Source organism: Lissotriton vulgaris, chromosome 1_1, assembly GCF_964263255.1.
Source record: "Lissotriton vulgaris chromosome 1_1, aLisVul1.2, whole genome shotgun sequence".
Classification (NCBI taxonomy): domain Eukaryota; kingdom Metazoa; phylum Chordata; class Amphibia; order Caudata; family Salamandridae; genus Lissotriton; species Lissotriton vulgaris.
Window position 1 is genome coordinate 1,828,830,402 of NC_141685.1, and position 27,420 is coordinate 1,828,857,821.

Below are 27,420 nucleotides of genomic sequence, written 5' to 3' on the forward strand. Positions count from 1 at the left end.
GCCGGTCTCTCTATTTTTCTCTGCAGCTCTGTAGAAACGATTCAGAAAAGGGGGTGGTGATGAACAGAGTGTCTGAATTAAGCAGACCACTCTTACCCAGTCCAAAGATCAGGGCTTGATCCATCACCGTTTTTTAGCTCACTGCACCATCCCAGCTCAGAACTCTGCTATATGCAAATTAGTCTGACCCTGGCCCAGTGCATCATGGGAACAGGGCAGACCAAACTACCAAGCCAATTCTTATACTGGGAAGGAAACAAGCTTCCGGGGACCGGTTTCTGGCATTTCAGCCGTCTTCGGCCCGGCTTGCTTGAATCCTGATGGTGCAATGAGCAAGGGACTCACATCTGAGTATACCCTTCCACGCTTATGGTGGACAAAAATGATTCAGAAAAGGGGGTGGTGATGAACAGAGTGTCTGAATTAAGCAGACCACTCTTACCCAGTCCAAAGATCAGGGCTTGATCCATCACCGTTTTTTAGCTCACTGCACCATCCCAGCTCAGAACTCGGCTATATGCAAATTAGTCTGACCCTGGCCCAGTGCATCATGGGAACAGGGCAGACCAAACTACCAAGCCAATTCTTATACTGGGAAGGAAACAAGCTTCCGGGGACCGGTTTCTGGCATTTCAGCCGTCTTCGGCCCGGCTTGCTTGAATCCTGATGGTGCAATGAGCAAGGGACTCACATCTGAGTATACCCTTCCACGCTTATGGTGGACAAAAATGATTCAGAAAAGGGGGTGGTGATGAACAGAGTGTCTGAATTAAGCAGACCACTCTTACCCAGTCCAAAGATCAGGGCTTGATCCATCACCGTTTTTTAGCTCACTGCACCATCCCAGCGCAGAACTCGGCTATATGCAAATTAGTCTGACCCTGGCCCAGTGCATCATGGGAACAGGGCAGACCAAACTACCAAGCCAATTCTTATACTGGGAAGGAAACAAGCTTCCGGGGACCGGTTTCTGGCATTTCAGCCGTCTTCGGCCCGGCTTGCTTGAATCCTGATGATGCAATGAGCAAGGGACTCACATCTGAGTATACCCTTCCACGCTTATGGTGGACATAAATGATCTGTAGAAACGAAGCATGCACGATTGAGTAAAATAGTTATCTATTGTTTCCACAACTTTGGAGATACATTTTTATTCTTGAGAAACAAAGTTGTCATGTTTATGCGGTTGTCAGAAACTAATCCCTTCTTGTTTGTTTGAGAAAGTTTCTATTGACCTCTGAGCTAGCTGGAACTCACAATTAAGTTTAGTATATTCGACAGAGACATACTGACCTCAGTCCTATGTCCTATCTATAGGGTATATTATTCCAATGCACAGAGCCTATTGGGAAATATAGGAACTACACTACAGAAGTGTCTACTGTGATCGGGACCTGCGGGGGCCTGCTGAGACAACTCCTTTCATTTTCCACTTTCCGGATGGTGGTATCTGCACTGATTGTGTCCCGTCTAGACTTTGCTAATGCTCTGTACATTGGACTTCCTGAAAAGCTGTTAGGCAAGCTGCAAGTAGCTATAAATGTTATCTTCCTGCTCCCAAGACGCTCACATGCCACACCTCTGTTACAGCAGCTGCACTGGCTCCCTGCAAACAGCGAGCCAGGTTCACGGGCCTCTGCATCGCCCACAAAACCCTTCATGGACATGCTCCAGTATACATTAAGGAGCGCCTGGGGAGGTATGTCCCAGGACGTACTGTCTGGCCATCTGAAACATGCCAGCTGGCCTGTCCACGGTTCAACATGACTAAAGGTGGGCAAGTCTTCTCAGTCTTGATCCCGCAGTTATGGAACAAGCTACCAGAGAGCCTACGCAAGAAAACCGACCATCTCCCATTTAGGAAAAAACTGAAGACCCTCTTATTCAGAGAGGCATGGGAACAACACACGCTTTGACCGGGGTACTAACAGTCAAGCCATTGGTGGAGTCTATAGCTACTATCTCTTAGCGCTAAGAGACCTTCCGGTGATTATGCGCTATATAAATAACAATAACAGTGGCAGAAGGTCTGTATGGAGCTCATGCAACAAATTCACAATGTTGTTTTCTACCCCCATGTTAATCAATAATAACCAGGGTTTTGATCTATTCACTCGGTCAGATGCCGATGAAAGTTCCATAAAGGCTAAAAATATTGACTCTCTTTTGCCAGAGTGTATTTTCCAACTATCAGCTGCTAGTTTAGGCACTAGTCTATAGTACCTTTTCATAAAACCATATTGTAGATTGGAAAGTACATTATGTTGTTATATCCAGTCAGACATTTTAACAAGTACAATTCTTCCTAAAACTTTAATTGCCAATCAATGCAAGATATTGGCCTGTAGCATTGTGGATCAGCTCGTACCCCTTTCTTGAAAACTGGGATGATAGTGGACACTGACCAGGATGTTAGTAAACTAGTCATACATGCTGCGTCGAAGACATGGAAGATTTACCTTTAATCCGTCAGCTGGAACACTGTCCGGGTCGGGAGCTTTATTATTTGACATTAATAAGATAGCCTCAGTTACTTCTTCTTCAGTGAAAACCATGGCGTAGTACAGTCGGGTGGCCGTTCTACGGGATTTCCATAAATACCCTGAAAATATTTTACTCAAATATCTGCAGGTATGTATCAATCTGAAAGAGACAAGTTAGTGATAGATTCCTTAAATTAGAATATCCCCAGGCATCAGACTGGATCCGGAAAGTTTTGCTTAGCAGTACCCTTGCGCGTCAGTAGGTGGCGTCCTGCGGCTCCTCGTCCGTCACTCCGTGACGTCATCTCGGCGCTGACGACGCCAGAGTACTTAGGCGCCACCCATGCACGCTGACGACAGTTCTTTCTTTTTCCGCTCCAGTAAACGCAGATCCGGATTGAGCACGTACATTGGTCTCTTTTCGACTGCTATTTTTTCAGGTTTTTTGTCTCCCCAACTTTCTCTTGGTGCACGTAGGGATGACCGGGTTTAAGTCCTGTGGGACCGGTCGCCGAAACATGTTGGTAGCGGACCCCCATGACGTTTTCCTCTACTGTCTTGAGGCCGACCACGACTGCCGTGCCATGACCCCCAAGGCATTACGGGAGCGGTGTCGGAAGTTGCTGGAGGTCCGGCAGTCCTCAGGTCACCGCTTCCGGTCTAGGGGCCGCTCCTGGGACCGGAGACGTCATTCCTCGGACTCCAAGTCTTCGCCCTCGGATTCCGGTAAGCGTCTCCATAAAAAGAAGTCGAAGAAGCGTGTTTGCTCTCCAACGTCCCGCCGTCACTCCTCGGAGGGGGTCAGGGGCCTCGCCCCTAAGGCTCCTCTGGAGCCGGGAAGTACCGCGGCCTACCCGCCATACCCGGGTCTGTCGGCAACTCCCAACAGATGCAAGAATTCCTTGCTGCTTTGGACCGCCTTTACAGGCCTCGGGCTTCCTCTGGTGCGCCTTCGGCCCCGCGGGCCAGTGTCCAGATCCTGTTGGCCCGGCGGCTCCGCCACCGGATCCTGTGCCGCTGACTTCGGCGCCATGAGGTGTTCCGTTGTCGGCCCCAGCGCCTTCCTCGGCTCCAGCCCTGGCACCGCCGTCTGCTCCGGCACCGCACTGGGTGCCGTTTATCCCACCCCTGCCCTGGTTCCCAGACCATTTTGTTCCGGCTTGGGATCCGCATTGGGAACCGGCGCCTTTCCCAATTCAGTTTGTTCCGTCTCCGGCCCCACCTCTGCCGCCGTGGCCAGCTCCCTCTACGCCACAGGCGGACAATGACTGGGATGGGTCCGATGACCCGCTTGCTCAGCAATGCAACTCCGATCTTGATTGGGTGGATGACTTGGAGGATGCAGGCGACCTCGACGTCTTCTGATGCGGGGTTCGCCTCTCCCCCGCCTACAATGGAGGAGGGTGCCTCCTATATGGTGGTCCTCCGTCGGGCTGCTGAGGCCCTCAACCTTGACCTCCCCACGGTGGCCCTCCAGACCAACCTCCTCACCGAGGTGCTCCAGCCAGCGCCTAACTCGGCGGAGCAGCTGCTTCCTCTAAAGTAGGACCTTTTAGGCAATTGGTCGAGGCCGGCCACAGGGACCCCAGTGGATAGAAACGTCGCTAAACGCCGCCCGGTGACCTCCCTTTCTTTACCATTCCCCCTACGCCCGAGAGCCTGGTCATTCAGGCCTTGACGTCGCAGAGCGCCTTTCCCATGGCCTCGCCGGATAAGAACTCTAAAAGGCTGGACCAGTTTGGGAAGCCATTGTTCTCCTCGGCCAGCCTTGGGCTGCGGTTGGTGAACTCGCCTGTCCACAAGAACAGCCTCAGGGTCTAGACTAGCACCGACGACTCTCTCAGCTCCGCCTAACACATGCATTTCCAGATCCACACAGCCCCTAATTCCACCCTCAGAGTCACCCTCGTCTACCGACCCCCCCGGACCCTGCCTCTAGTTCAGTGACTCCATCGCTGACTTGATCAGCACGCACACCCTTACCTCCACCGACTACATCCTCCTTGGAGAACTGAACTTTCACCTTGAGAACAACAACAACTCCTCAACCCTGATCGATAACCTCGCCAACCTCGGACTGAAGCAACTCGCCTCAACGCCCACCCACTCCGCCGGCCACACGTTCGACCCATTTTCTGTTCAAGCCTGTACGTCTCCATCCGCCACACCACCGAACTCCTCTGGACCGACCACCGCTGCATCCACTTCGCCTTCCAGAAACCCACCCCACCCCACAGCACCCAACAGATTCCCCCGCCGCTGCAGTAGCACAATCACCGAATACCAACTACACACAAACCTCGCTCTCAGCCCACCCACCAAACCCTCCAACACCGACGACGCTGCCCACAGCCTCAGACACTGGATCGAGGACTGCGCCAACACCCTTGCCCCGCTGAAGAAACCCTCCCACATAGACACCAGCAGGAGGGCCAGCTGGTTCACCCCAGAACTCCTAGCCTCCAAGCAAGCCTGCCAGAAACTAGAGAAGAAATGACACAGTGAACAAACCCCGGACAGCCACTCGGCACACAAGGACGCCATCCGCAACCACCACCACCACCTCCTCCTCATCAGGGCGGCCAAAAGGACCTCCTTCAAAGACCGACTCGACAACAACGCACACAATAGCAAGGAGCTCTTCAACATCGTGAAGGAACTCTCCAACTCCAGCTCCAACACCAACGACATCCCGCCGTCGCAAGCCCTGTGCGACTCCCTCGCCACCTTCTTCCACCGCAAGATAGCAGACACCCACTACCACTTCAACACCCAGACAGCCCCAACAGACAGCAACACAACAGACCCTCCGTACACAATCGACCACTATCCCCTGCTAGCCTGGGCCAGCGTGAGCATCGATGACGCCATCAAGACCATGTGTTCAATCCACTCCGGCTCTCCGTCAGACCCATTCCAGCACCACGTCTTTGACAGAGCAAGCAGCACCATCGCACCCCACCTGTGCAACGTCATCAATCTCTTCCTCGAGACCGCGACCTTCCCAGAGATCTGGAAACACGCCGAGATCAACGCCCTACTCAAAAAACCTAAGACAGGCCCAATAGACCTCAAGAACTTCCAGCCCATCTCTCTGCTCCCCTTCCCTGCCAAGGTCATCGAGAAAACCGTCAGCAGACAGCTAACCAGATACGTAGAAGAAACCAGGTTCCTGGACCCTTCCAAGTCAGGGTTCCGCAGCAACCACAGCACCGAGACTGGCCTCCGCACCGCCACCGACGACATCGGGATCCTGCTGGAGAATGGCGAGACCGCATCACTCATCCTCCTAGACCTCTCTGCCGCCTTCGACACCCTCTGCCACCGCACACTGCCTCCACGCCGCAGGGATCCGAGACAAGGCTCTGGATTGGACCACCTCCTTCCTCTCCGGCAGAACCCAAAGCATCCGCCTCCCCCGATTCGGTTCCAAAGCCTCTGAGATCTGCGGCGTACCCCAGGGATCCTCCCTCATCCCGACGCTGTTCAACATTTACATGGCCCGCTCGCACACGTAGCCCGACAGCACGACCTCAACATAATCTCCTACGCCGACGACACTCAGCTGATCCTCTCCCTCACCAAGGACCCAATCACAGCCAAAGCCAACCTCCACGAAGGAATGAAGGCCGTCGCCGACTGGATGAAGACCAGCAGTCTGAAGCTGAACTCCGACAAGACAGAGGTCCTCATCGTCGGCTCCAACCCTTCAGCCTTGTACGACTCCTGGTGGCCGACTGCACTGGGGGCAGCCCCGACACTCACCGACCACGCACGCAACCTGGAAATCATCCTCGACTCAGCGCTCTCAATGACCAAGCAAGTTAACGCTGTCTCTTCCTCCTGCTTCAACGCCCTCCGCGTGCTCCGCAAGATCTACAGATGGATCCGGACAGATACAAGAAAGACAGTCACCCAGGCCCTCGTCAGTCTGTGCTGGACTACGGAAACGCCCTCTATGCGGGAGCCCCGACCAAGCTCATCAAACGACTACAACGCATCCAAAACGCCTCGGCACAACTAATCCTCGACATACCACGCCACGGCCACATCACCCCCCACCTGAGAAACCTGCGCTGGCTCCCCGTCAACAAGAGGATATCCTTCAATCTCCTCAACCACGCACACTGTTAGATTAGTCCCCTGTGGGACCCTCTGTCTGTTATTTCCAGGCTGGTGAGATCCTTTTGCAGACCCTTCTTCCCCGGGGATATGGCTGTGGTATCTATTCTACGTTAAGGAATCTGCGGCTAGTAGTCTCTATCAAATGTACGAGTTACTTCCCTTCGGTAGTGATGTATCTGATCGAGATGATTCTAGCCGCAGATTCCTTCACGACCCGCCCTTCCTCCCCATTGTGCGAGGACCTTTCGCTTGGTCTTCTGCACTCGCCTCCCCGGGGTGGCTATGTCTCCTGTGGGGGCATTCTTTGTTCTTTCGACAGGCTGTTTTGTCTTCTTTCTTGTTCCTTTCTCCTCTGTTGGCGCTTTGGAGGATGGATTTCGGGGTACTCCTGTGCCGCTCTGTTCTGGTTGTTTCAGATTTGAGGCTTGCCCTTCCTGTCATCCCTTCCCTCCCTCCCTCTTTACTACTAAGGGTCCTGGGGCCCCTGCTACCCTGAGTTGGGGGTCACCTGGTCGTGCCTTGCCCTTTGTGAGATTGTCGCACTCTGTGCTGGGGTTGCCTTGGAGGTTGTCCTTACCGGTTTGTCTTCGAACTTGTTCCCCTTTGTTGTTCTTGGTTGGGGTTGTAGTCCTGCTGCCTGTTGTCATGACATTTTGCATGTGTTCCTTGTCTCCAGGGGGGGCTGTCTACATACTGACAGGGTGGCTGCTCAGGGCTGTGCTCTGCTCTTTCTTCTTTTCCTGCCTTTGGGTATTGCAGTACTCATGATCTAGCTCATAGATCCACCATCACAGTACCAGTGCGCCACATTTCGAATGTCCTGACAGAGTAGGGCAACATAGACTCGCCCAACCCACAAATCTCGGTCTCGAGCACTGACCTTGAGGCCTGTATCACCTGCAGGATTACATTATCCTCCATAGCATCAGGGTAGCATTGGTATGAGACTCTGTTGCCAGGTCCTTTCGAAGCTTCATTCGTTGGTGTCATGAAATTGTCACTTCTTGTTTGGGTATGGGAAGTGGAGGACTTGTTGCAGCCAGTAGGATCCTCTAGTGGTGCGAAGTGGCACACTCTGGCAGGGGAGCGGGAAGGTAGCCTCAGAGTTGACTAGGGCTGGAAAGAACACCACATGGTCACCTCTGCCTATCCAGAATGGAGGAGGAGAGCCACCCCCTCAACCCTGCCTTTTCATATCCAGACTGGGCTTGTTCCCCGCCCCATGGTTGAGCTTAAGGTCTGCCCCTGTGCTGGCCTTCAATGCCCCACATTCTGGCATAGGCCCAGGCATTAGGGAGGACCATAGTCTGGGGGAAGGGGAAACTCCCTCAGTCCTTGTCAGACTATGGAGTGGGCTTACAACGGCATTGTACTTACAACCACGAGGGACCAAATTGAAGGTAGAGCCTGCCATCGGGCAGGTTAGAAGTGATCGTGGCCCCCGGCAGCACAAGAAGAAGGGGAAGAAGGGATCCCCAGGGAGCCAAGCGCGTATCCTTCGCCTTCAGCAGGGCCTAAGACCGGTGTCCATGTATACCATGGGCCTCTACAGTGGCTCCTTAGGGCAACTCACAGACCTGGTCGCTAGCCCTTGTGACACAGCCCTTCAGCTGGCCGTTCAGCTTCAATCAGCTCTACCAAGGGGTCAGGCCCTCTCTTGCAGTCCCGCTCAGCCACAGATATGTCAGCTTGGTCCAGGGCTGCAGGGCAAGCCACCACCAAGTCTTTCCGAAGCCACCTTCTAGTCCATAAACCACCGGTGCAGCTCAGGAGCCACGCGACCAGAGGTACTCTGTAGCACGTACCACCACATCTGGGGCCACTGGATCAGGGCCCGTCATTTGGACTCAGCCTCCGGCGCATCCCCGGGAAGCCTCCAGGGGGAAAATTTGGCCTCCTACGGTAGGCTGTGGACAGCCCATAAGGCCCCCTGAGCCTCTTATGTGCAGTCCTCACCCGTTGGGCCCTCACAGGCAGTTCAGTGGACTCCTTAGCGCACCACGCTGAGGACTTGCAATAGGATGTGGTTTTTGTTTTTTTACTACTTGCAGAAGGAAGAGTGCATCACAGGTGGGTATATGTCCTGTTATTAATCTGATACCCAAAGTCTCATTAAGGTTTTTTGTTTGTCTGATTTTACTGCCGTCAGAATGCCTAGCAATTCCTTTCCAACCTGTCATGTATTTCAAAGAAGGCAGAACAGAAAGATGGCTTATTGGAAATACCATGCACACATGCAGAAAACTTGTATTCAGTAGGGTTCCCTTGCTTATACTTCAAATGGATAGACATGCTATACAGAAATATTTTTTCAGTGTGTGCAGGATTAGAAAATAAATGCTTTTCTAACATTGGCCTGTATTCTTTCTGGTGATGTGTCAAAAATTATGAAACATTCACACAAACAGGGCGGTCGGATGGCATTCCTGGGGTCAACGCCTTCAAACTCCACAACTTCCCTTATAACCCATGTAGGTGCCTTTGTAGCCAAGAGACTAAAAAAGCAACACATCAGCATACAGCAAACTGGCCTTTTTCTCCTCCAACGTCTCTCGATTTTCCAAATACCTCCTGCACCGAACATGATGCAGGATACAGGAATAGTAGAGCCCCATGATTTTAATTTCCCCCACCCTGCTCCTCTAACGTCTCTTCTACAAGTGAGTGGGCAGAGGATGTGGGGTTGTCATGTTAGTATTATAGGTATGACGGTGACACAACAGTGCTGTAAAATATCCAATCATCCTTTAGTGTACCTTGAGCTGTCCTTTTGCTCTCTTTAAACCTATTTCTTTAGCCTCCTCTGCAGTTTGAAATCCTCTGGCTCCAAATAGCTATTTAAATGACTTCTCCTTTACTTCCAGCACAGTCCCTGCTAGGATCAAGGAGGCCTTAAACTGTAAAGGTCACCAGGCTGGAGCAGTCAGGTGTTCGTTGATGGCAAACTGCATATGTACAGTGTTACTCTTTCCTGGTTATCTTTGTACCTATTCGCATTTTGAAGCTTGAGGATAGCATGTGACTTACTTCCCAGAACCGACTTTAATGTGTTTATTGCCAATCACAGGCCTACTTGCATAATGCAAAGTCTCTACGTCCATAATCTCACATTAAAGATAATTATCATGCCATCCCCACTTACTTAATAGATCACTGCAACGTAATGCCCACATTGAAACCAGGAACAAGGCATCAAGTAAAAAAGAAGCAGTGCTGGAAAAGTATAACAAAAAAACCTTTCTCAGTTGACTTTTTAGGTCTGGCCCAAAGACTAGTTTAGCTGTCTTGCCCGTTTCATTCATATAGGACCTCCCAGTCAACACTTTCATAATTGGTCTTTTCACATATCACTCAAATTGTACTCCCTCCCTCCTTACCAAAAAATAGAAATCAACAGACCAGCCGTCTCCAGCCATTAGACATTTTCACTTTGAGGGACTTCATTTTTCCCATGCATATGTACCGATGCACTTAAAAAAAAAACTAGTTCCCCAAAAATAGAAATTGTTAAACAATTTCACTGCCCAGAGATAGTCCCCATGTATAGAAGGGTTATATCATCTATAACTCTCAAGGCATTTATTGTAAATTACAGTGTTCATTCCTCACTATCAACCAGCCTAGGTGTATTTTTTTATCCTACTTTAAATTTAGTCATTAGAGTAGCTAGAGTTAAAATGCAGATTTTTAGATTGAAGGCACACCCCCACAGCATTGTGATTGACATGTCAACCACTTACATCTGACTTGAGAGAGCCCTCTACATCCTACTTGTGGAGCAGCATCTACCCTATTGGAGTGCTGTACAAGCCCTCTCAGTATGCTGAAAACACTCCTCTCAAATAAGGAATTTTGCTTGATATCCTCCCTGATACTGAGCTCCCTCCTTCCCCTAGAATGAGGCATATAAATGTTTAATTCCCCTAGAAGTAACCTCACACAGCAGCGGTCATGCTGCTCTCCCCTAGAGGTAGCTTTCCAACGCTGCAGTAACACCATTCTCCCCTAGAGGTAGTTTCAAAAGGCTGCTGTAAGGAAGCTTTATAAGGCTGCAGTAATGCCACTCAACCTTAGAGGCAGTTCCAATAAGACTGTCACAAGGCTGCACTAATACTTTCTTCCCCCACGAAGAGTACAGAAATAACTCAAACTCCCACGCCGAACGTGTGAGACTCACCTGTCACCAAAACATAAACAACCAAAACAAACTATGTAATTATGTTTTACGTACCAGTGAATAAAAGTTCCTATAAATGGTAGTGTGATCACACACCTTTTAAAGAAATCAAGAAATGTATTGAAATCTTTAATTTGGACTTATTATTATGAGCCAACTTTGGCAAATAATTCTAAATATTAAATCCTATGAAAAACCAGCACAACTGGTTAAAATAGCAGAAGTGTGTGTGCAAATTTTGTATACAAAATCCATACACTCTATGCAAGTAATTTGAAGTAGTTGCTTGTGACTTGAGCCATACCTCCAATCACACCATGTGGAACTGCAGCTTTATGGAAAGGATTTCAATGAGTTTCCAATACACTTTTGAAGAGCACCTAGTTGACAACTAGTGACAACTGCAGGGTTGATGTAACAATTTTAGTGGTTTTGCATTAGACTTTTGAGGCACACCTAGTAACGACTTGTGGAACGGCACCTTCACGAAAGAATATCAATGCATTCACATTAGACTTGAGGGACACCTAGTAACGACCAGTAGAACTGCAGCTACAAGTAAGAATTTCAAAGCTTGTGTACTCTACCTTTGGAGGGCACCTAGAAAAGACTTGTGGAGCTGTAGCTTAAATAAAGAATTTCAGTACTTTTGCATTTGTCTTGTGAGGGACACCTAGTAGCGACTTGTGGAATTGCATAATTCTGAAAGTTTATCAATGCTTTTGCATTTGACTTGTGAGGGGCAACAACTAAAAACTAGTGGAACTGCAGCTTTGTGTAAAATGCTTTTCCATTTGATTTGTGAGGGATACCTAGTAACCACTAGTAGAACTGCATCTTTATTTAAGAATTTCAGTGCGTTTCCACCTAACTCGATATGGACACCTAGTGATGACTAGTGGAACAGCAGCTTCATGTAAAAAGTTCAGTACTTTTACATTTGACTTGTGAGGGTCACCTAGTAACGATTTGCGTAACTGCACCTTCATGAGAGCATATCAAAACTGTATTAAATTAGCGAAAGTGTATATGTACATTTTTATATTGAAGTTACACCCCCTCAAGTTTGTGAAGGAATCTAGCTGCAGATTCCTTAACTTAGAATATCCCCAGGCACCAGACTGGATCTGGAAAATGTTTTGCAGCAGCACCTCTGCGCGCTGGGGGACGGCACCACACAACCCCGCCCTGACGTCGTCCACGTACGTGACGTCACCGAGGTCATATAAGTCACTCACGGCGCGCTGACGTCCGTTTCCTTCTTTTCCGCGTGAAACGCAGATCTGGAGTAAGCGATTCCTCTGGCCTGTGTTCAGGCCCCTTTTGGCGCTTCGCGTCTGGAACAGTGTGTGATGCATTTGGGCTTTAAAACATGTACCTCCTGTTCATGGCAAATGTCTGTGACGGACCCACATCTTATCTGTATGTGGTGTTTGGTCGAACACAGCGACTCAACGGATTGCGACGCCTGCCAACATCTTAAGCCGAAGTCCCTGCGGGAGCCCTGGAGGAAGCTCCTCTCGGCTTGCCGGTCCCGGTCGGAGTCGTCTCATCCTCCGGCCTCCTCATCGCCGGCAGACCCCTCTGGTTTACAGTTGCGGCGGCGGTCCCCCTCTGGGGCCTGGAGATGTTGTTCGCCCCTTATGGGTAAGTCACGGGCCATGTCGCCAAGGTCCTTGACCTCATTTCAGTCTGTTATTGGGGGCACTAGTTCCTGGAGCCCTCCGAATGTGCGCCCCCGGGAGTCGCCCTTCCCCTATGCCGTGGCTCTACAGTCCTCCCCTGTCCCTGGGGTATCCTCCGGCCCTCTGCTATGTACGGGGTCCCGACAGACTCGGCAGTGGGTTCGCCCTGGCGCCAAATAAGCCCTTGCCTTCCAGGGAATAAGCGGATATGGTGTCGTCAGGGTGCAGCCCTGCTGGGTCCCCCTTCACGACCCATAGCACCCCTGCCGTGCCGCATAGTTCCGTGGGGCTCCCTGTTGCTTTGCAGGGTGTTGCTGGGTCTTAAAGCCATGCTTCGAGCACACCTCTGCCTTGCGGGCAGGCTGCCGCCTGTCCAGAGAAACTGGGTTGGAGCCGTAAACTCACCTCCCCAACTCCGAATCTGCTTAATATTTTAGAGTCTGAGAATGTTGTAGTCGCGGCCGAGTCGGCTCCGGTGCAGCGCTGGATGCTTGCCTCCTCGGCTCAGGCGCCATCCCCTTCTTCGAAGCGGAGCCTGTCGTGGTGGACGTGGAATCGGCGCCAGATGGAGCCGAGTCGGTGCCGGACGAGGCACGATCGGCACCGACCAAATTCGTTTTGGCTCTGCATCGATGCGGGTTCTCCGGAACCTTCTGGAGAGAGTTTGGCGTCGCCTTCACATCTGGTGACGCCGAATATATCCTTGCCTGTGCCCCCCTTAGAATTTGTGGACCCGGCAGGATCCCCGCCTCCTCAGGAGCCCCATCAAGACCCCCATTAGACAATGGGGCTACCTTCCTTTGGGCATTGGTCGTGCACTCAGTGTCTTGGATGGCTTAGTTTACAGCCCTCACCTACAGATGAGTTGCTGTCCCCTCCTCGGAGGGCTACTGAGGCCGGTGCTGCCTTTTTAAGAGTAGTCTCCTTGGCCACTCGTATTTTGAACATGCAGCCCTCTACGATCCCCTTGTCTGTGGACACTCTGCTTGATGTCCTTCAACGTGGGTCGGAGAATGTGGAGCCGCTTCTGTCCTTTGAAGCTTCTCTTTATGATGCCCTCTTGGGCACCTGGGTTCGGCCAGCTTCCCGGTGATCCGGTGGCTCGTTCTGTCTTGCACCGCCACCGTCCTGCTCTACATGACCCAGTTTGTTTCTTTGTTCACCCAGACGTGCAGGAGTTTGTCTTGCAAACTGCTTTCCCATCCTTGACTCAGCTAATGCTTCCTCCCTTCCGGGAGTCCAGATGGCTAGAGTCGTGGGGTCGTAACATTTACGTCTCCACTAGCGCTGCCCTTCCTTCACGGAATACAGTGTGTGTCTTGGCTCGGGCTACCTCTGCCCTGTGGGACTCTGCAGAGTCTTTTCTTTCGGCCTCCTCCGACTACCTCTGCCCTGTGGGACTCTGCAGAGTCTTTTCTTTCGGCCTCCTCCGAAGACGCTCGTGTTGACCTCCTTCATCTTCTGCGGGATGGCCGTGACCTTGCTGAATTTACGATCCGCTCTGCCTTGGATACTGCTGATTCCTTATGCCGAGCTGTGGCTGGTTCGGTTGCCTTGCGGCGCCATGCTTGGTTACTGGATAGCGTCTTCCCGGAGAATATACTGGAGCGACTTGTTGATCAACCCTTTGCCCACGTCGAATGGGCTGTTCATCGCCTCTTTGCGGGAGTTCGCCCTCCCCCTTAAGTCTGTATTTCTCAGGCCCATGTTCTGGGGCAGTTACCCTTTCATTTAGCATCCTTTAGATGCAGTATGCGTTTTGAGCTGGCAGTAAGCCTGTTGTGGCAGTTTTTAGCCAAAAAGTCACTAGTTTTAGTTTTTATCTGGGCGCCTTTAACACCACCACCAAGGGTCCAGGACTGTAGGGATAACACTTGGGGGGTGGGGAGAGGGTACCACATGGGGGGTGAGGGGATGAGGACTCGGGCTGGGTCCAGGTGCAGCTTCAAGATGATTGGAGCCTTTTCTGTCCCTTAGGCTCTGATCGTGGGCCAGCCAACTAGCCCTTGGTGTTCAATTAACAGGGCAGGCCTCTGGGGGTTCAAGGTAAGAAGCAATGCAGTCCTTCCAGGTGTAGCAAAGCAGTCTTTTGGGTACACAGCAGGCCCCAGCAGAAGGTAGTCCACTGAGAATCCTATGCAGTTCTTGAAAGTGAACAGAAGAGTGGTACTAAGGGTCCTATTTTTATATCTAGTTTCCTGCCTCCTGTGCTATGACTCCAGGCTGCTTTAACAATGCCTTTGTTAAGGCGGGCACAGCCTGTTGATTTGCAAGTAGGGCTGTGCCCAGCTCTGCACCCCCATCTTGCCAGTGATTGCCCATCCAGGCACACCTAATCCCTCTATTGTGTGTCTGTTTAGGAGGAATAAGCAATGTCCATCTGCAAACTACACCCTGTCATGTGACCAAGGAACAGACTGGAGGAACCAAATCGAGAAGGAAAATGGCAACTTTCTAAAAGGGTCATTTTCAAAACTGTAACTTACAATCCGACTTTACCACTAAATGGAATTTTAAATTGCAATTTCCCAGACATCACACATGTAGTCATTACCTGTTCCCCAATCAAAAGCTAGCACTTATTAAATGTAATAAGGCAACCCAATGTCATCCTATGGGAGAGGTAGGTCTCACAGTAGTAAAGATCGAATTGGTGAGTTTTTCACTACCAGATCATGTAAAACTTCAAAGCACACATCCGCCTTTTAATTACAATGCACCCTACCTTTGAGCTTCTGAGCGACTACCTCAGGGTTTATTTATATGTAATAAAAGGGCAGTTTAAGGCTTGGCAAGCATTCAGCCTGCAATGGCATGCTCGGGACATTTTTTACGAGGCTAAATAAGTGAGTGGCACAATATTTGCCCCAGGCCCTCTAGAAGCATTTTAATTTAATTTAATTTACAGACTCTGGATACATGGTATATTACTTGACCACGAACCGATAAGTAAATTAAATATGCCAATCGGGTGTAAGCCAATTTTACCATGTTTTTAGGGAGTGAGAGCAAGCACTTTGTGCACCTTACCACTGCTAACTAGTGCTACAGTCCTAATGCCAGCAAAGCAAATTCAGGAAAATAGAAGGGTAAAGGCAAACATTTTGAGGGAAGACCACTCTAAGGTTGACCGCTCTTTCTCGCTCCAATTCACACACACACACACACTTTTTTAAATATATATTTATGGGTCTGTGTATATTTTTATTGCAAATTCTTTTGAGAAACAGGCTTCTAGGCCTGACCTAAAATTTGCCTTTTGAGGCACTGCAATGGATCCTGTGTTTAGTGGAATAGCACGTTTTTGCTTGGAGATGTGTAAGATCCGTGATTTAGAAATGCATGGTATTTTGCCTGTTTTTATTGAATTATGACAGTTAAAGAGAGATGTTGGATCTTTATGTAGTAGATGCATAAATGTCATTTTCTTTTTTACAACTGTTTTGCAGTCCACTGAAGTAAAAGAAAAAGAAGAGCAGAAGAAGATGCATGAGGATCAAGTAGCCAAACTTGTCATGCAAACAACAGCTTTGAATGAAAACCTGGCAACTCTGAAGAAAGAGTGGCAAAGCAGCCAGCGGAGGGTTAGTGAAATGGAAAAACAGTCGGATGATCTTCGCGGGGAAATCGCTGTGCTGGAAGCCACTGTACAAAATAATCAAGATGACAGACGAGCGCTGCTTGAGAGGTAAAGTGTGTTAACAAAGGTATTTTTAACAAAGCTTTACGCAGTGTTATCCCACGTACACTGTTAGTTCATGGTTTTTTTCATTTTCTTAGTTTGTGTACATAGTTTACCCTAATTGGCTACTCTGCTACTTGCATTCACCCCACCCTAAACTGCTTTACATTCTCAACAGTGCACATAAAAGAAAATAATTAAAGGTGTCTTGGGACCAGGTATAAGCAGCTGTGTTGTTCTCTTCTGTACATTCCCGGGACATAACTTATCAGGAAGTAACGTTGTCTTGCCACCACAGGTTTCTATATCCTGTAAAGATTCTTTTATTATTCACCCACCACTTTGGGATCTTTTTGCTGCTCGAAACATACTGTTCTTGTTCGTTTTTCTCTCCAGTTCTTAAAAGCAGACATTTTTGTTACTTTGGCTTATTTTGAATGCAGCTTAATATTTCCATGCTTGCTCTCAGTTAAAAAGAACTTAAGTGCCATTTAACAGAGGTCCTCTTAAAATTCTTCTCCACCTAATGCACAGGAAACATTAAATGACAGAAAAGAATTGAACTCTATATAGACTATTTCCGCTCTTTTCCTGTTAGTGGTAGTCACAGTCCATAGAAATATATTCTACCCCTGTTTCCCTCATAGTCTGCCCCTGTATTACTGTCTTTCCCCAACGAGAAGCCAAAGCTCTGAACCAATCCGAGAGTATCAACAATTTTCCTTCATACAGACAAACGTCACTATATTGGTTGTGCAGTGGGGACATAAAATGCAGATTAGCTGCATTTTGGCCAGAAGTCCTTTCTTTGGGGTAAACATGTTGGATTACCTTGCCCTTTCCTTTCTAAAGATGGTAGCTGTCCTTAAGGGTATGTTTATTTTCTAAATTGATCAGGCAGTTACTGATTAGAGGTATCTGAAAGAGACACGTTAGTGATAGATTCCTTACCTTAGAATATCCCCAGGCGTCAGACTGGATCTGACGCCTGGGGATTTGCGTCGGATCCAAACCTTTGCGTAGCAATACTCCTGCGCGTCGTTTGGCGTCGTCCGCGTCCGTCGTCGGCGGGTGCATGTTCTATTCCATCAAGGAAGGGGTCTGTCGAAGAGCGATGTTGTCTGTCTGAGGTGGAGCGGAAGGGCGTTCCATGCTTTGGCCGCGAGGAAGGAGAAGGAGCGGCCTCCCGATCTTGTCTTTCTGGTGCGGGGGACCTCAGCGTAGGAGAGCTGGGCTGGTCGTAGGGTCCTTTGGGGTGCGTGGAATTTGAGCCAGCTGTTCAGGTATGCTGGCCCGGTGCCGTGGAGGGCCTTGTGTGCGTGGGTGAGCATCTTAAAGGTGATTCTCGCCTCGACGGGGAGCCAGTGGAGTGTGCGCAGGTGCTGGTAGATGTGGCAGTGTTTTGGCAGGTTGAGGACCAGTCTTGCGGCGGCGTTCTAGATGTTCTGTAGCTTGCGGATGAGGTTTTTGTTTATTCCGGCATAGAGTGCGTTGCCGTAGTCGAGTCTGCTGGTGACCAGGGCGTGAGTGACTGTCTTTCGGTGTTCGAGGGGGATCCATTTGAAGGTCTTACGAAGGAGGCGGAGGGTGTGGAAGCAGGAAGATGAGACGGAGTTTATCTGGTGGTCCATTTTGAGCTCGGAGTCCAGGATGATTCCCAGGTTGCATGCGTGGTCTGTGGGGGTAGGCGGGTTTCCGAGGGCGGTGGGCCACCAGGTGTCGCTCCAAGCGTCAGGGTTTGGGCCCATGATGAGGACTTCTGTTTTGTTGGTGTTTAGTTGTAGGCAGCGGTTTTTCATCCATTTGGCGACGGCTTCCATGCCTTCTCGAAAGTTGCGTCTGGCGGTGTTGGGCTCGTTGGATAGGGAGAGGATGAGCTGGGTGTCGTCTGCGTATGACACGATGTTGAGTCCGTAGGTTCTGACGATGGGGGCAAGTGGAGCCATGTAGGCGTTGAAGAGCGTCTGGCTGAGGGAGGAGCCCTGGGGGACTCTGCAGGTGGTAGGTGTGGGGTCTGAGAGGAAAGGGGGGAGTCTGACCCGTTGCGTCCTGCCAGAGAGGAAGGAGCAGATCCAGTCGAGGGCCTTGTCCTGTATTCCTGCGTCGTAGAGTCTGTGTATTAGGATGCGGTGGGAGACTGTGTTGAACGCCGCTGATAGGTCTAGGAGGATGAGGGCTACTGTTTCTCCTTTGTCCAGTAGGGTGCGGATGTCGTCTGTTGCGGCGAGGAGGGCGGTTTCCGTACAGTGTTTTTTTCTGAAGCCGGATTGAGAAGAGTCGAGGATGTTGTGTTCTTCAATGAATGTGAATGTGGCGAGTTGGCTGTTGGCTTTCTCGATGACTTTCGCTGGGAAAGGGAGCAGGGATATGGGTCTGTAGTTTTTGAGGTCGGTGGGGTCCGCTGAGGGTTTCTTTAGGAGGGGTTGACCTCGGCGTGTTTCCAGTCGTCGGGGAACGAGGCGGTCGCCAGGGAGCGGTTGATGGTGTGGCAGAGCATGGGTGCGATGGTGCCAGCGGCTCTGTTGCAGATGTGGTGGGGGCAGGGGTCCGTGGGGGCCCCTGAGTGGATTGACTTCATTGTCTTCAGTGTGTCTTTGGTGGTGAGGGCTGTACAGTCATCAATCGCTGGTTTCTGGGTGTTGGGGGTGGTTGGTGAGGGTTCAGTGTGTTGGTTGTCTTCGTCGAAGTTGTCGTAGATGCTCTTGATTTTGTGGTGGAAAAAGGTGCTGAGTTTGTCGCAGAGGTCTTGTGAGGGAGGGATGTCGGTAGACTCGCTGGTGGGTTGGGCGTACTCCTTGATGATGCTGAAGAGTTCCTTGCTGTTGTGTGCGTGGGTGGAGATTCTGTCTTCAATCGCTTTTTTCCTCGTTTCTCTGATGAGTTGATGGTGAGCGTTGGTGGCGGCTCTGAAGTTGTTGTGGGCTTCTGTGGATTTGTTGTTTCTCCAGGCGGCGGCATGTGCGCCTGGAATCTCGATGTTCGGTGGTAAACCATCTGGCTTTCTTGGCACGGGTATTGTTGTTTTTCTTGAGGGGGGGCTATGGTGTTGGTGCTGTCCGAGATCCATCTATGCAGGGTTCGGGCTGCGGTGTTGGGGTCGTCGTTTTCCGTGATGGTTGGGGTGGAGTTGTTGAGTGAGGAGATAAGCTGGTCGTCAGTGATTTTGGTCCAGTTTCTTTGTGGAAGCAGGTGCTGGTGTCTGTGGATGGTGGGTGTTCTGAAGGTGAAGTGGACGCAACGATGGTCGGTCCATGGGAGTTCGGTGGTGTGGCTGAAGGTGATGGAGTTTCCTGTAGTGAACAGGGGGTCGAGGGTGTATCCTGCTGAGTGCGTGGGCTTGGTCACGATCTGGCAGAGTCCAATGTTGTGGAGGTTGTCCAGGAGGCATGTGGTGTTGGGGTCCAGTTGATTGTCGAGGTGGAAGTTGAGGTCTCCCAGCAGGGTGTAGTTGGTGGATGCGATGGCCTGCGGGGAGATAAAGTCCGTGATGGAGTTGGCGAAGGGTCCGCAGGGTCCAGGGTCGGTAGATGTGGGTTCCTCGGAGGGCAGCAGTGGGGCTGGCCAGTATCTTGAAGTGAAGGTGTTCAAACAGTTCTGTGGACTCGTCAGGGAGTGTGCTCAGGCGGAGGCTGGATTTGTGGACGATGGTGATTCCTCCTCCTGGGTGGGTGGGGCGGTCCTTCCTTTAGATCTTGTATCCTTGGGGGATGGCGATGGCGATGTCCGGTCCTGAGGTGGCGTTGGTCCAGGTTTTAGTGAAGAATGCTACGTCCGGGGTGGTGCTGTCGGGGAGGTCCCAGATTTCTGTGGCGTGTTTGTGGAGGGATCGGACGTTGAGGAGGATGCATTGCAGGGTCTTCGGTTCGGTTGTGTTCTTGTGGGCGGGTTGTGCTGGATCCGTGTTCTTGGCGGTGCTACAGGTGTGCCGGCAACGGTGACAGCTGAAGGGTCCATGGGTGTCGGCTGGTGATGCTAGCTTGCAGTTGTTGTTGCAGCCTGGGTTGAGTGCGTGGGTGGGGCGGAGGTCCAGGGTTCCTGGTGGCGGACGGGCGCAGACGTGCTTGCCACAGGAGGTCGAGGGACCGGTCGCAGGGTCAGAGCCCTCGTAGCTCCGAGAGTCGGCATCGGTCTTCGGGATCGAGATCCTCAGGTAAGAGGCATAAGAGGTCGGAAAGGCGTCATCGCTCTTCCGACGCTCGCGTGCCGCGGCCGGGGGTTCGGGTGACAACACCCACGCGGCTCCGACGGAATCGCGGGCGCCACATCCTGCCCCACACCTTCCGGTCCCTGGGCACGATGCAACGCCTGAGGAGGTCGAGCTACATCTCATGGCCATGAGGTCCTTCCCTCTTCCGCCGGGTTCCGCGGCGCCTTCGAGCGCAGCTGTCCCGGCTGAGTGACCTAGCGGGTCGGGTGGTTCGGCTCCAACGCCGCCGGGTGCTTCGGCCCTGACGCCGCCGGCGACTTTGGTCCCGGCGCCGCAGGCCCCCACTGGATCTGCTTCCAGATCCGGGTCGTCGCCGGTTGACCTCATCGACGCCGGCCCCTAGAGTGTCACCCCCGGCAACGCCGTCCCCAATCCTACCCTCGATTCGGTTCTGGGCGCCGCTCTCGACGTCGTTTGGAGATTTTTATTTCCACGAACCGGCCCCATCCTTTGAACCTGAATTTCAGGTGATGGGTGACGAGGGGGATTGGGAGGGGTCTGTCGACCCTCTGGCACAGGAGGGCCAGTCTCAACAGGACTGGACATGTGAGCTTGGGGATGCCAGTGGAATGGAAACTTCGGCAGACACTGGTTTTGTCTCCCCTCCAACCGTGGCTACGGAGGAGGGGGCTGCCTACAGTGTAGTGTTGACGCGGGCGGCCAAGGCCTTGAGCCTGGAGCTCCCCGTTGCGGCCCTGAGGACTAACCTCCTCACTGAGGTCCTTAAACCGCAGGCAAGCTCGGCTGAGCCTCTGCTGCCGTTTAATGAGGCCTTGTGTGACGTTCTTTTGGGCACTTGGTCCAGGCCCGCTACAGGTCAGCCTGTGGATAGGAACGTGGCCAGACGCTACCGCCTGGCTCCGGGCGACCCTTGCTTCTTGTCCACCCATCCCACCCAGAGAGCCTGGTTATCCAGGCCTCTACTTCCCAGACCGCATTCCCGACGGCTCCACCCGATCGGGAATCCAAGAGGTATGAGCAATTCGGTAAGAAGGTGTTCTCGTCCCTGAGTTTGGGATTGCGGTCAGTCAATACCACATGCCTCTTGGGCCGCTACATCCACACTCTGTGGGACACGGTCGCGGACGTGCTGCCACAATGTCCGGAGGAGGCCCGGACTAAACCGGCCCAAGCCCTTGCCCAGGGTCGAGATTCGGCACGCTATTCCATCCGGTGTGGGCTGGATACCACGGACTGACTGGGCAGAGCGATGGCAACGACTGTGGCAGTTCGACGCCACGCCTGGTTGAGGACCGCCAACTTTTCGGCTGATGTCCAGGCTACCCTTCTGGACATTACGTTTGATGGCCGTCGCCTCTTTGGCGACAAGGCACACCATGCGCTTGAGCGTTTTAAGGACTCCAGGGCTACGGCCAAGTCCTTGGGCCTCTCGGCCCCACGCCAGCAAACGGGTGTCTTTAGCTCCTTTCGTGGCCAAGGAATGGGCGCACCCACACGTGCTGCCAGCCACGCGCCGCAAACTAATACACAGCGTGGTGGCGGCCGTGGAAACCGCTGTGGCGGCGGTCGGGGACAACGGCGAGGCCAGCCCACATCTTCCCCTGCAGCATCTGCCTCAAATACCTCCTAGTCCGTGCTTTCAGGCCCATGTGACACCAGTGGGGGGCAGGGTTTGCCATCACCTCTTCCACTGGCGCACTGTCACGTCTGACAGGTGGGTGCTGCAAATCGTTCGAAGGAGCTGCTCCCTCCCCTTCGAGACGACTCCTCAAGCCATGCCACCGCAACACCACCGCGTATCGGGGGATCACTTGCGGCTTCCGCAAGAGGAAGTCACAGCCCTCTTGGCCAAGGGAGCCATCGAGCGCGTTCCTGGGCCAGAAGTAGGGTGTGGTTGTTACCCCCACTACTTTCTGGTACCCAAGAAGGGCAAAGGGGGCCTACGCCCTATCTTGTACCTAAGGAACGTCATCGCCTTCCTCCGGAAGGAGAAGTTCAAAATTCTGACTCTGGCTCAGGTCTTATCTGCCCTGGACCCCGGAGACTGGATGGTAGCGTTGGACTTGCAGAACGCTTATTTTCACATCCCCGGCCCACCGGCGTTACCTCCGGTTCACGGTAGGCCACGAGCACTTTCAATTTACCGTGCTCCCCTTCGGCCTTACCAGCGCCCCACGGGTGTTCACCAAAGTGATGGCGGTGGTCGCAGCCCATCTGCGCAGGTTAGGGGTCTCAGTCTTCCCCTACCTCGACGACTGGTTGTTGAAGGCGGGCTCGCCCCAGACAGTCGTCAGCCACCTCCAGACTACGGCAGATCTCCTGCATCTGCTGGGGTTCTCCATCAATGTGCCGAAGTCACACCTGTGTCCCTCTCAGAAGCTCCTTTACATCGGAGCGGTTCTGGACTCTGCGCAGTTTCGGGTTTATCCTCCTGAACAGCGGGTTCGGGATATTCAGGCTCTGATTCCAATCTTCCAGCCTTTATCCCGAGTTTCGTTCAGGTTGACGCTGCGGCTTCTGGGGCTGATGGCTTCCTGCATCCTTCTGGTGCATCACGCCCGGTGGCGGATGCGGGCTCTGCAGTGGGACCTGAAGTTTCAGTGGGCCCAGCATCAGGGCAACCTGTCCGACCATGTCCTGATCTCGGAGGGCACTGCGAGACAGCTGCAGTGGTGGCTCACGGACCGCGATTGGGTCAGCGGCAGATCCCTCTCCCTTCCCCAACCGGAGCACGTATTTGTGGCGGACGCGTCCCTCCAGGGCTGGGGAGGCCACATGGGAGAGGCGGAGATCAGAGGCCTCTTGTCTCCGGCGGAGTCCCGGCTCCATATCAACCTTTTGGAGCTGCGGGCGATTCGTCTAGCACTGAAGGCATTCCTCCCCTCTGTCCGAGGGAGTGTAGTGCAGGTGTTCACAGACAACACCACCGCCATGTGGTACTGCAACAAACAGGGCGGGGTGGGGTCGTGGACCCTCTGCCAGGAGGCTCTGCGCCTCTGGCAATGGCTGGAACATCAGGGCGTGACTCTGGTGGTTCAACACCTGGCCGGTTCTCTGAACGCCAGGGCGGACAAACTCAGCCGCCGTTGCATGATGGATCACGAATGGCGTCTGAACTCGGACGTGGTGCAAGGTCTCTTTCTGCAGTGGGGAGAGCCTTGGTTAGATCTATTCGCCACCGAAGAGAACGCGCAATGTCATCAGTTCTGCGCGTTGGAATTTCCAAGGCGGCACTCGCTCGGAGACGCTTTTCGTTGCGAGTGGAGCTGCGGTCTGTTGTACGCCTTTCCGCCTATACCACTTCTGCCCAGAGTGCTGAAGAAGATCAGACGCGACCGGGCACACGTCATCCTTGTGGCTCCGGACTGGGCACGAAGGTACTGGTATCCCGAGCTACTCAGTATGTCAATCGATCCCCCGTTTCGCCTGCCTCTTCAGGAGGACCTTCTGTCGCAGCAGCAGGGGACGGTCCTCCACCCGAAACTGTCCAGTCTCCACCTCCATGCTTGGAGATTGAGCGGCGACAGTTGAGGCCATTTGACTTGCCTCCTGAAGTTTGCAACATCATTCTGTCGGCCAGGCGTCCCTCCACAAAGTCGGTATACGCCTGCAGGTGGAACAGATTTGTGGCATGGTGCACAGCAAAGGCTGTGGATCCCCTTAATGCCCCTCTTTCTGAGGTTCTCCTCTTTCTTCTTTCTCTTGCCCAGCAGGGCTCTGCTCTGGGCACTATCAAGGGCTACCTTTCTGCTCTTTCAGCCTTTCTTTTTTTTTTTTTTTTTTTTTTGAAAACCTTTATTTACAAGTGCACGATACACAGCGTCTGCCTACAACCCCACCGGGCCGGCCGCTATGACAAAAACTTGTTGAGCAAAAAATGTTATATCAGGCAGAACGTTGCTGGAGCAATCTATCACATCAACATTATCGGCAAGAGCGTAGTATCATACAAATCAGGATAAGAGAGGTTTAATTTTATGTTTTTGTTGAACTGAACACAAACAAACAAACACATGGTATCATGGTGGCAAGGGTTGCTGGAGGTGGGAGGAGGGGAATGGATGTAGGAGAAAAAGCGAGTGTAGGGGGGGGGGTGGCGCGCATAAGAGAGCAGGGCATTTGGTGAGTGGAGGAGAGGAACGGAAATCACGGAGAGGAGGGGAGAGGGACTTCGTAGTCAAGTGGAGGAGAACAGATGTCTCCACGATAAGTGTTCCAGGGAGTCCAAACTCTGGACCACTTCCCAGGGCGCCCCCGGGCCTCATATACCGTCTTCTCTCGAAACATGGACCAGTCCATGTTTTCTTTCCAGGCACTGAGCACTGGCGGTCTAGGGGAGCCCCAGAGCTGTGCGATATCTCTCTTCGCGATCATATTGCCCAGGGTGACCCAAAGCGTCTGGGCAGCAGTGCAGTCAGACGGTTCCCACACATTCAACAGACAACGACGCGCCTCAGGAAGCAAGGGGACCCCCGTGACACGACTCATAACTTCATGCACCCTCGACCAATACGCTACAATCACTGGACATTCCCACAGAACATGAAGAAAAGTACCATCCATCCCACACCCACGCCTGCAGCGTCCGTCAGCAATCAGACCCATTCGCACCAGACGCACTCCAGTAAGATACACGCGATGGAGGATTTTCAATTGGACAAAGCGAAGTCGTGCAGGAATAGCCACCTCCTTAGGGGAGGACACGGCGGACTGCCAGTCCTCGTCGTCCAATTCAAGTCCGTCAGCAGTCCAGGAAGCCCGGAGCTTCTCGAGCTGGTCAGCTCTATTATGGATGAGCTTTTTATAAATTAAGGAGATGGTACTGTCTGGGACATGGCCATCTAGAACTCGATCCTCCAAAGGGGAGGACTGCGGAACATCAGTACCGGAGGGGAAGACAGAAGACAAGGCATGTCTGACCTGCATATAACGGAAGTACTCCTTATCGTCGAGCCGGTACTCCAGCTTTAGTGATTCAAAGGACTTAACCGCGCCACGTGTCCAAAGGTCCCCCACAGTACTAATCCCAATCATGTCCCATTTCTCAAACCCCTTCGTCTTCCACAGGTTGCCCAGTCGCTCCGAGTCGTATAGTGGCGTCATACGTGTCAGTCTACCACCCCAGCCCGTGGCCACCGTAGCATCTCGCCATGCCCGCACTGCACATTTCGTTGGGCCCGTAAGGAGTCGAAAGGGGGCTTTAGAGTATAGCGCCCTATTAAAGTTGCCGCCGGGCAACAACAGCTTATCCAAAGCAAAGGCGGGGGCTGGCTCCGGAGAATATGTCGCATGGTTGATGGCGCTCAGGTGCGAGGCCCAGTAGTACCGTCTAATATCCGGTAGCGCAATACCCCCATCGTACCAGGAGAGTGTGAGCTTAGATAAGGCAATTCGGGCACGGCCATCCCAGATAAGTTGCCGCTGTAAACTTTCGACTTCATGGAAATAGCGGGCTGGAACGGGGTCGAAGAAATTTTGCAGGGCATAGAGGAAGCGGGGAAGCGACATCATCTTAAAGAGCGCCGCCCGGCCCAATGGGGATAAGGGCAGTTCGCGCCATCGCCGAACATCCTGCTTCAGCCTGCGGAGCGGAGCATACAAGTTCCGCTCATAGCGGACCGAAGAGATCATGGATACATGGACCCCCAGATACTTAAAACCGTCAGTCGCTACCAGGATGGGAAATCTACGGGGGAGAGGCGGTAGAGTACCAGCTATGGCGTAGACACAGGACTTGGTCCAGTTAATGACCAGCCCCGAGTTCTTACCGAAGGACGTAAGGACGTCGAAGAGGACATTGAGTGACTTCTGAGGGGAAGTAAGATAAAGGAGGATGTCATCCGCATACAAGGAAACACGATCCTCGAGGTCAGGGGACCATCGGATCCCTTTGATCGAGGGTTCCCACCGGAGCCACGCGGCTAGAGGTTCGAGTGCCAAAGCGAACAAAAGCGGAGAAAGGGGACATCCTTGACGTGTGCCACGGCCCAAAGGAAATGGGTCTGAGCACCTCCCGTTCACAGCGACCTGAGCTAGCGGCTGTTCATAGAGAAGCTTGACCCATGCGATGAAGGTGGGGCCAAAGCCAAATTTGGCGAGGACTGCCCATAGATAAGGCCATTCAATGGTGTCAAATGCCATCGTGGCGTCAAGGGAGGCGATCACTGCTGGCTCGGCGAGAGTAGAAGCTCTCGCGAGGACACTGTGGAGCCTACGTAAATTAAGAGCAGTGTTCCTGTGAGGGATGAACCCGGATTGATCCGGATGGATCAAGTCGCAGATAACAGCAAGCATCCGATTGGCCAGCACCTTAGCAAGGATTTTGGGTTCCGCATTAAGGAGGGAGATGGGGCGGTACGAGGCACAGCGGTCACGAGGTTTGCCATCCTTATAAATGACCACTATGGTAGCAAGGCGCTGCTCAAGGGGGAGGCATCCGGTCTCAACCGCCTCAAGAAACATGTGACGCAGATGAGCGGCCATCTTGTCAGGGCAAAGTTTGTAGAGTTCAATGGGGAGTCCGTTAGGGCCCATTGCCTTACCCGAGCGAAGGGAACGGATTGCGAGGGCAATCTCGTCGACAGTAAAGGGGGCCTCCAAAGCGAGGCAGTCCTCATCAGACACGGTAGGCAGAGCAATGTCACGCAGGAGGAATCTGGAGTCGGCCTCATCTCGATCACTAACAGGCGTATAAACCATACGAAAGTGGTCAACAAAACACTCAACAACCTCACCCGGATCCGAGACAGTAACACCAGAATCACGAACAATGGAGGGAACAACACGACTCGCACGCTCAGTCCTATCCAGCCATGCAAGAAGCTTGCTAGCCTTGTCACCCACATCGTACAGTCGACCAAGTTGATTAGACCGCATCAATTTAGCAGCATCCGTGACACAGGCCTTATAGTCTGCTTGTTTCAGTTCCAATTCATGCAACAGTGCAGGCGTGTCATTCCCACCCAACTCACTTTCAAGCGCAGTGATTTCAGTTTCAAGAGCCACAACAGCCTCCCTCTTCACCCTACGCTCAGTAGCAATGAGTGACAGGGCGGAACCCCGAATAACCGTTTTGAAGGCCTCCCAGAGAACAGTGGGGG

General features: G+C 52.3%; 1 protein-coding gene across 1 annotated transcript in view; it reads left to right on the top strand.

Annotated features, from left to right (window-relative positions):
* EEA1 (early endosome antigen 1) overlaps window positions 1-27,420 on the top strand; it is a 641,400-nt gene that overhangs the window by 558,490 nt on the left and 55,490 nt on the right. The window contains exon 26 of the mRNA XM_086919279.1: window positions 15,920-16,158. Coding sequence (XP_086775405.1) covers window positions 15,920-16,158 — 239 coding nt within the window. The remainder of the gene's footprint in view (window positions 1-15,919; window positions 16,159-27,420) is intronic.